At 36.4% G+C, this 8,553-nt stretch overlaps 2 protein-coding genes across 3 annotated transcripts in view; both read right to left on the bottom strand.

Annotated features, from left to right (window-relative positions):
- The window catches only part of LOC109856029 (dorsal root ganglia homeobox protein-like), a 47,084-nt gene extending 43,612 nt beyond the window's left edge, over window positions 1–3,472 (bottom strand). For both annotated transcript variants that reach the window (XM_020430853.1, XM_020430863.1), the window contains exon 1: window positions 3,301–3,472. The gene's annotated coding sequence lies outside the window, so the exon portion shown is untranslated. The remainder of the gene's footprint in view (window positions 1–3,300) is intronic.
- LOC109856041 (39S ribosomal protein L30, mitochondrial) lies at window positions 1,158–2,270 on the bottom strand. Its single transcript, XM_020430876.1, has 4 exons — window positions 2,167–2,270; window positions 1,839–1,962; window positions 1,555–1,681; window positions 1,158–1,475 (listed from the first exon to the last, which is right to left on the bottom strand). The coding sequence occupies exons 2-4, from the start codon at window positions 1,952–1,954 to the stop codon at window positions 1,179–1,181; spliced, it is 540 nt and encodes a 179-aa protein (XP_020286465.1). The 5' UTR covers window positions 1,955–1,962; window positions 2,167–2,270; the 3' UTR covers window positions 1,158–1,178.
- Window positions 3,473–8,553: the final 5,081 nt, after the last annotated feature.

Genomic DNA, 8,553 nt, shown 5'->3' with positions numbered 1-8,553 from the left:
ATAAAATTTGAAAGAGAGAGAGAAAGAGAGAGAGAGAGAGAGAGAAACAGAGAAAACGGCGATCACTGTCTCTCCATTACTAGGACTTCCAAAACGTTCGCTACTTTTTTGAATTCCGCTCGAGTAATATGTACACGAGGTCGAAATTGTTCTTTTTTCATAGAATCATAGTAGTGGATACGAATAGTCTATGACCTTAGGTTTTAACTAATAGTTCGAATCTAGTTCGCCAGTTCTTAGTATCGCAAGAGAGTAAATTCGCAAGAATTTTTTGTCGCCGCCGATGAAACGTTATTTCAGGATTAGAGTCACATTATCGAGTGCAATTTCAGAAACGTGCTATTAGTAAGCTTGCTAAAACAAATCTTGGAAGGGCAGGACGTCTTCTGAACACAGGCCTAGCGGATTCGATGGTTTTCGTATCGTTCGAGCTGATCGACGGCGGCCGATATCGGTGAGTCTCGCTCGCGAAGTCTAGACTTCTTTCTGAACTTCGTCCTATAACGAATTTTGTTTTTTGTTTCGGAACACCATATCTAGATAGGTCCGCACGACTGACCCAAAGCGGCACTCATCTTCCACTTATATACTTGGGTGTCCCACAACAAGATGGTATCTCACGCAAAATTTGAATCATTTTGCGTAAAAAAATGAAAATTAAAATAAATGTGAGACGATTCTAAGATACGCGGCCGGAATATAAAAATAATGTGCTATCTTATAATTTAAGATTACATGTACTATTCCAAAAAAATAGAAGCCTCTCACATCTATTTCAATTTTGTGATTTAAAAGTAAATTGAAACATTTACGGTCGGGATAACAAAATCTTATCGCGAGGGGTATAAAGTATTAAGATTTTAACAATTATTGTTAGTAGGTTGTAAAACGGTCAATTGACCACATATGCAAAAATATAAATAAACTATATTATTTGTTCAATCTGTTTTTTTTCTTCCTTGTGAAATTCAACACACAATTCATTAATTTTATTATTTTTGCATCTTTTTTATAGAATATTCTACAATGCATGATTATTTTTAGTTTTTTTTTTTTTTTAGTTTTTATCAGCTGACAAAATTAGATCCTATAATTAATTCAAAAAAATTATTTAGGATTTCAAATTTCCAAGTAAAACACAATGACTTTTTACTACTATATTATTTTTTTATTTTATTTTACAGTATAACTTCTCCACGTAGCCACTGAAGCCTAAGTTTCTCTTGTATGAGATCGCGATTTAGTCTCTTCTCATCATTTATAAACTTTTTTGTTGCTTCTAAACGAGCAGCATCTACTTTTGGTATAACAGAAAAGGTACCATTCTCATGTAAATACGTGCCATTTAGATCATCCTCGGTTGGCAGATTCTTAGGTAGTTTTATAGGTACAATCTTTACCAAATGCTTCACTGACCAAAGCTTGGAGCAGATATTTGGTGTATTTTTAACAATCACTACATCCAGACCTTTCTTCTGTAAAAATGATAATTAGGTAAATAAAGAATTTGTCAAATATTTTTTGTACATGTAATACGCTGAGAACTTCAACTACCTCTTCCTCAAAACCTAAAGTTATAAGTGTTTTCTTCTCCCACCATGGATTTCCCCACCAAGGTTTTACACGTGTTACCATTAAAAGCTTGCTTGGTTCAAATGGTGGATCTACATGATCAGGATGTCTACAAATATGTTTTCAAAGTGTTCATACATTGATAACAACTATAACATTTTATAATCGTTCAAAGTTTCGTTGTATTGATACTTTCAATCTTATTTCTGTTTAATTATAAATAAATGCATATAAACAAAATTATCCTAAAGTAAATAACAAAGTACCTTGGATAATACGTAACTCTGTCGTACTTTACACTATCTTCTTTCCATCCTTTTGGTATCTTCCTTTTAAACACTGCGTAAAACCGTGCAAAATTCAAAGAAAAGGAAGAATTCATGTTGTAATCTACAAGTTAAAAAACAATTTACGTAGTTTTCTGCACAGAGAGGTTAAAAGTGACTTTGTTTAAGACACATCGTCGAATGACTAAAATGCCACTTACATTTATTTTATTGCTTGATACCTACCTTTTCAAGATTTACACTTATATGTGCGCGCACAAACTTCTATTCTTTTTTTCACTTAAGTCTTAAATATTAACTTATTTACCTTTTTGTTTCTCTATTTCATCATCACACAATTCACTCCCTTTAACATTACTGCTCTGCAGCGCTAACTGTTGTGTAAACAACACACTATGTAGTGTAATGTAAACCGTCACGCAAAACCTATTTTACCGATTACAAAACGTAGTGGCGCCATCGATCGAGTAATGTCAAATTTATAAAGTTGATCAATTATAATCAGTTCCGCTAAATGACTACTATCAGAAAGACGACTAAACGCGGCCAAAGCCATATGAAAAACCAGAGAGAAGAATGAAAGCGGCTAGGCCTATAATGAGTAATCGCTTTTCCGCCCTGTAAGTCAGCGCTATGTCCATGGGTGGTGCACATTGGCAACTACGTAGCCATGACCACGAGGTCAACTGGTCAGTGCGTGCGCTACGGTGCGCTATGTCCAAACGTGGACATAGTTCGATTCCGCTATTCACATAGCGCACGATTTCATGAACATATAGCGCACGACTAGTCGCTCGTAAACATGGCTGCAGTAAAGGTATTATTACAGTTTTTCATATGACCCTGGCCGCTCTCAGTTTTTTTCTCTGTTATAATTTGACATTGATATCATTTGACATTGATATCAATTCTAATGAAATAATCGATTGATTGAGTAAAAATCTCTGTATTATTTAACTTTTACTTGCTCTTAGGTTAAACTCTTTTTCGAATAGACAATTTTACAGCATTTATTTCAAATATTTTACGTTCAAAACTTCATTGTCGTAGTTTAAAATAAAATGTTCAAAATAAAATGTGAATATAAAACGTCGATACATGTCGAGAACGAACATCATCGAGTGTCCGATGCGCAAGAGGGATCACGACCCTCTGGATTTTTTTCAAGATTAAATCTTTCTCTCCTATTATACTCGAAGATAAGCGAGAGACCGATCAAATGACGCATTTAAGTAATAATGGTAATTGCGCGCCATAAAGCGTAACTGTTACCACGTGACGATATTCAGATTATCGCGAAAGAATGGGCGCGCGTATAAAGATCACATAACCCAGACGCGCACGTCTCAAAAAAACGCTTTACTGGCTTTCAGACATTTTTAAGATGTCGTTTGATCTTTCTGTGCTGTCAGAGATGCGCTATAAATAAAGATTGACTTACCAGTCGATGCTTGCCGTCTTGTTGCGTTTTTTTGTATTTTGTGATTCCGAATCTTTATTTTGTTCTTTGTTACTTGGAACTTCTAGCGCGCGCGAAGCACTAAACGCACTTAAGTTCATTTACGTCGCTAACGATTGTCCGTTTTACTTCGCGCTTCGAGTTTTCAATGTCAATCGCACACCTGACGCGCCATAACACAAATCCCGCAAAACACGAAACACTTATGCTCTTCGATTTTGCACGACACGACATCGATTTTTCTCGATGCGTATAAACAGTCGCGTTTCGATACTTGAACGAGATATTCGAGTCATCGATCGACGGCGGTCGAACTTCGCGCTGTCGAAGCGCGAGTCGAGCGCGCGACGTCATGGTGATGTGAATACGGGAATCAATACGCTGTACGTAATAATATTCTCCGTTAATTTAATTAAATTTGTAAGACTTTGTTCGAGATGCCGTCAATTTTCAAACAAACCACGCACCGTGAGATTTGCGCGCGCGCGAGTTAATAACCCGGAGAACTCCTGTTTGTTTCGATCGCGAGTGAAACGAAACTTGATGGACGGATCGACATACGTCAGTCACGAGTGTCGTTATGAAATCGCTTTCGTCCGATTAATACTTCACAGTCTGATCGGCCGTCATTCAGTGTGTGTGATATTTCCAATAATTCACTTTCGATTAAAAAAGCGCGGCAGAAAATGCAGGAACAGGAATGCAACATTTGACTGCAAAGCGCCTTACTCCACCCCACAGACTTAAATAAAAATACCGATCACGTACATATGATGGTAAGTTAATTAGAGAGCGAATAATACATGATGCGTCTTAAATTGAAGTTACACGTGACGAAAGCGAATATTTCGAACGTAATAGAATTTCTCATTCTATTTGTGTGACACACAAGTCGATAAAATACCGCTGTGTGAAATCTATAGTCGTGAACAATGGTCGTTATTTTTTTATACATCAAATTCGCGTGCAATTAGCGTCGGGTCTGTCGCGTCGCGTGCGAATGAAATTAATCGCGAATATTCGGCGGATCGCGTACGTAGCCACTGAATGAATAAATGAATCGAATAAAAGTTGGAGAACGCCGGACAGTTTTTTTTTTTTTTATGGAGGAAGGTACGAGCTCGAGAGATTTCGTTCTGAAACCGAAGATGGCGAAATGTTCTGCAGCGGTGAGTCCGACTTGAATTTGAAAAGTTTTGCATGGAAATTCATTTCCGCCAATGAAATACCTAAGCTTTTTTTTGTCGCGGCCCTGGAAAAAATGAGAAGAGAAAAGAAAGAAAAAAATTTGCTAACATATTGTTGTGAGATAATTTCTAGTTTCTTTTTTTCTTGAGAATTATTTTATTTTGGAGAATTATTTATTTTTAAACGTAAAAATATTATATCTCGTTTATGGCAAAATAACCATATTTTTATTTATTTCTCTCTTTCTCTCTCTCTCTCTTTCTCTTTTTCTCTTTTATCTGCGAGAGATTCGATATTACGGTCTCTGACAGAACTCTTTATAAAGGATAATATTCTTATTTTTCTATTATTTTCTTTTCTAAGAAATCCTCGTATTGTAAGCGCGTGACATGCTCGTTATCACCGACAACAATAAAAGGCCGACATTATAGTCGTTGTCAAGCGATACGCCAACTTATCGAAATATCACAGATTACAAGTTTTTGTATAAAAATAATAATTTTCGAACAAACAAAAATATCGATAAATCAGTTCAAACAGAGAAAAAGAGAGAAAGCACAGTAATTCAATATTAACATTTTTATGTAAAAATGTTATTTGAGGGACATCAATATTTCGCGCATTCAAAGAGAGATTTTTTTCCATATATATAGAACACAATAGCCATGTAGAAAGAGATTTTTGTTTTTTACCATGTTCGCACGCAATTGAGTCGCGCGTTGCGTAAAAATGGCTAGCTAGGCGGATTAAAAAATATTTTGCGGTAAATGCTTGTTCGCAAGTATGAACAAAACACGAAGGATACGCGCCGCGCCCAGGGTTTTAACGGGAATAATTAATCGGCGCATCGATTTTTGCCGGTTCTAACGACGACGCGGGTTTGAAAACATCGTGCTTTTTAAAGCGGTCATAAATCTTCTGGCGGTAGTCGGCACAGAAGCACGAAATCCATTTGCGACGACGGGCACCCTCCTCTCGTGTAATACATCGTGTATTCACGACGATACACCGGTTTGCGGTTTCCGCTTCGACGTATAACCATCAAGACCGCCGCGTATATACATATATATCCAAATAATTGCATTATGTAATTACATCGAAGAAATTCCACAGCGTTTGATTACCGATCCGATACATTAATTCATACACGTATTTAGACGAGGTAATAATCAAATATATATTTAACGAAGTTAAACACACTTTAATACACACATATAAAATGGTTACATAAATTTAATACACACGTGTAAAATATTTTTTTCAAGATCGAGTTTTCTTTTTTCTCATATCATTTGACGGTTTTGTTATGTGTGTACGATATTTTTTTAAATATTTAAACAGTAATTTTTAATGGAAATTATCGGGAGTTCCCGTATATCGAGTGCGTTTAAAAGTACACGTTTAAATCCGAATACAATACGCGCGGGTGACGTTCAAATATTCGATTTTGTTCGGGATCCGCTTCAGTAATCGCACTTTAGCAAGGGAGATCCACTTTAGTAACATCGAAATTATTCACCGAAACGCAACGCGTTATAGATGGTTACTGCATTCGTGGTTAAAACAACGATCAGGATCGTGATTTATGGAAACCGTGTATACATGTTCTCGCGATCTCGTGAACGCAGGCAGCTTTCAATCGGGTCAAGTGAAACGAACCTCTGCACATTGCAACATTGATGATATTTTGAGGTTGTTAACACGAAATATCGGATTTCTCTTTTTTTCTTTCTTTCTAAATTTCTTGAAACACCTGTTTGAATTCTTATTTGCTTAGAATGTCGTGCGCAATTCTTACATGATTTTATTCTTTATTGTAAAAATATGACTAAGCGTCTCGCTGTTCTTTCCTGACATTAAACAATTGTGTTTCGCAGTGAGAACTTCAGTATTTTAAAACAAAATAATTTTTCAAACATACAGATGTAAATAAAAAGAACACAACCATCGCTAATAGAATTCTAACAGAATCTTATTTGTTTTATTTTGAAACTCTGTAAAGCGAAACAAGCGAAGAAATACGAAGCAAACCGACGACATAAGAATCGAATCCTTTGAATGGTTCCCTCGATTACCATGAAGAGTCCGAAACTCGTCGAAGCGGCAAGAGCGACGACTTTTCCCTCTCGGCAGAAAATTACAGCGCGAGTGGCGAGAGTGCAAAACGCCCGTCGACCTTCGACCATCTTTCATCTTTCCGATTACGTTCTTTTCTTGCTTTCTCTCTTTCTCTCTCTCTCTTCTTCCCTTCTTTGCACTTCACTTCCGGTCCATTCCGAGAAGCAATTTCGTAGATTTACTGTCGCGTTTCTTTCGGCATAATTTCGCGGCATTTCTCGACCCGCGAGCTTTTTCCCGGTTTTCCGGATGTAATTCAATCGCTCCCGTAATGCGCCTCGTGCAAAGATAATCTCATCTCGGTTTCTCCATTGTGGACAATATATCGCGTAATATAGAACGTCATCCTCCCCAAGTGATGTAATATTTGCACATTCCTCGTGTTAATTAATGTCATAATATCGTCATAGAAACAACGTTATCATTTGTCGCTGCATTATTAAGTTTATATTTACTTCATTATTTGCCTTCATTATTAACGTTGACTCTCTACTATAGTTATACAACAAATTGAACAACAAAAAGTTATTATTACGCTCGAAATGTATCTACTGTCATTTCGACTATATCGTTTGCGAAGAGAACGAGCGCATTAAGTTTTTTGCAGACGCGCGTCAGGGATAGCGAGGGTTATTTACGATATTGTCGCGGCCGGCTGTAAAAGGACACCCTTGATTAAACAGCCTGATTAAATACGCTCATTATATATCCCACCTCCATTACGCGTCGCGCGAGCGCGAGGACAATTTAATTAATGTCACGCGAAAACACGATGTCGGGTTTGTTGCTTCGGTGTGTCCATTTACTCGCTTACTGAATTCGACTTCCTCCGTAAATTCGTTTCGTAGAAAAAAAAAACCACCGAAAGAGACACGGACACACTATTGTTATCGTCTCTTATTGCTTTTCCACGTTGCGATAAAGGAAAATATACACACACATTTGTTCCACCTTTGACATAAAAAGAAACAATAGGTACATTTATTGTGCAATTTTTATATTGAACTTTAGAATTTTATTTATTTTCTTGTCTTGTATATGTAAATAATTTAAATATAAGCCTATAGGCAAGTTTATTATATAAAAATTAACTCTCAAAAAAAGATCCTATAAACTTGGAAATTACAGTTTGCCGAGCGTAATTTATTCGCGGAAAAGGAAAACGTTACTAGCAAGAATAAAAGCCGTCTTTTACCAGTTATGTTATACTCTCTCTCTCTCTCTCTCTCGCTCTCTTCGAAGACGCAACGTGTAATTTTACATGCGTGTGTCCTTCGTATCAAGGAATCGATTAAGCGTGTACCTATCAATTAGACTAACTGCACTTTGTGATTTCCATTCTGATGATGTCACGCGCATAACAGCGCGGTCGCCATTTTTTTATTGAGAATGGAAAAAAATCGCGCTTGTCTCGCCCGTCGGCGTAGAAAACTGATTTTATTGCAAATAGATTGATTAATTACACAAAAAGTAGATCTTTACCCCGTTGAATACTGAACGTGTGCTCGATCATCGTTATTTTGCGAAATAAATTTTTAAAAACTAGTTTGTTTATTTTACATACAAAATTATATTACAAAACTTATTTTCTCAATGAATAAGCTGTGAGAAATCCTATATTAAAAAAGGCATGTGTACCAAGAAGTGCGCGTTTTGGAGCCGAATGTATCGCATCTATTGTTGCCTCTTTTCCGCGTTGCCGATTGATTGGTTGGTTCATCGAGTCGAATCGAATCGGTAAGATCGAGAGAGTAAATAATGAAAAGCGATTTTAAGACAGTTTGTCGTATATGTAGAGAAAATTAAAAACGTAACTAAAGTCACGTAACAGAAAAGAGTAGAAAAACAACACGTGAAAATAACGTGACTGTAATTTATATTATATATAACATTAAATAATACACATATTATACATATAATTTATTATAT

The sequence above is a fragment of the Pseudomyrmex gracilis genome, unplaced genomic scaffold (assembly GCF_002006095.1).
Source record: "Pseudomyrmex gracilis isolate BER0280 unplaced genomic scaffold, ASM200609v1 scaffold_4, whole genome shotgun sequence".
Taxonomy (NCBI): Eukaryota; Metazoa; Arthropoda; class Insecta; order Hymenoptera; family Formicidae; genus Pseudomyrmex; species Pseudomyrmex gracilis.
The sequence above is the reverse complement of the archived record's forward strand: the minus strand, read 5'-3'. Positions and strand labels throughout refer to the sequence as shown.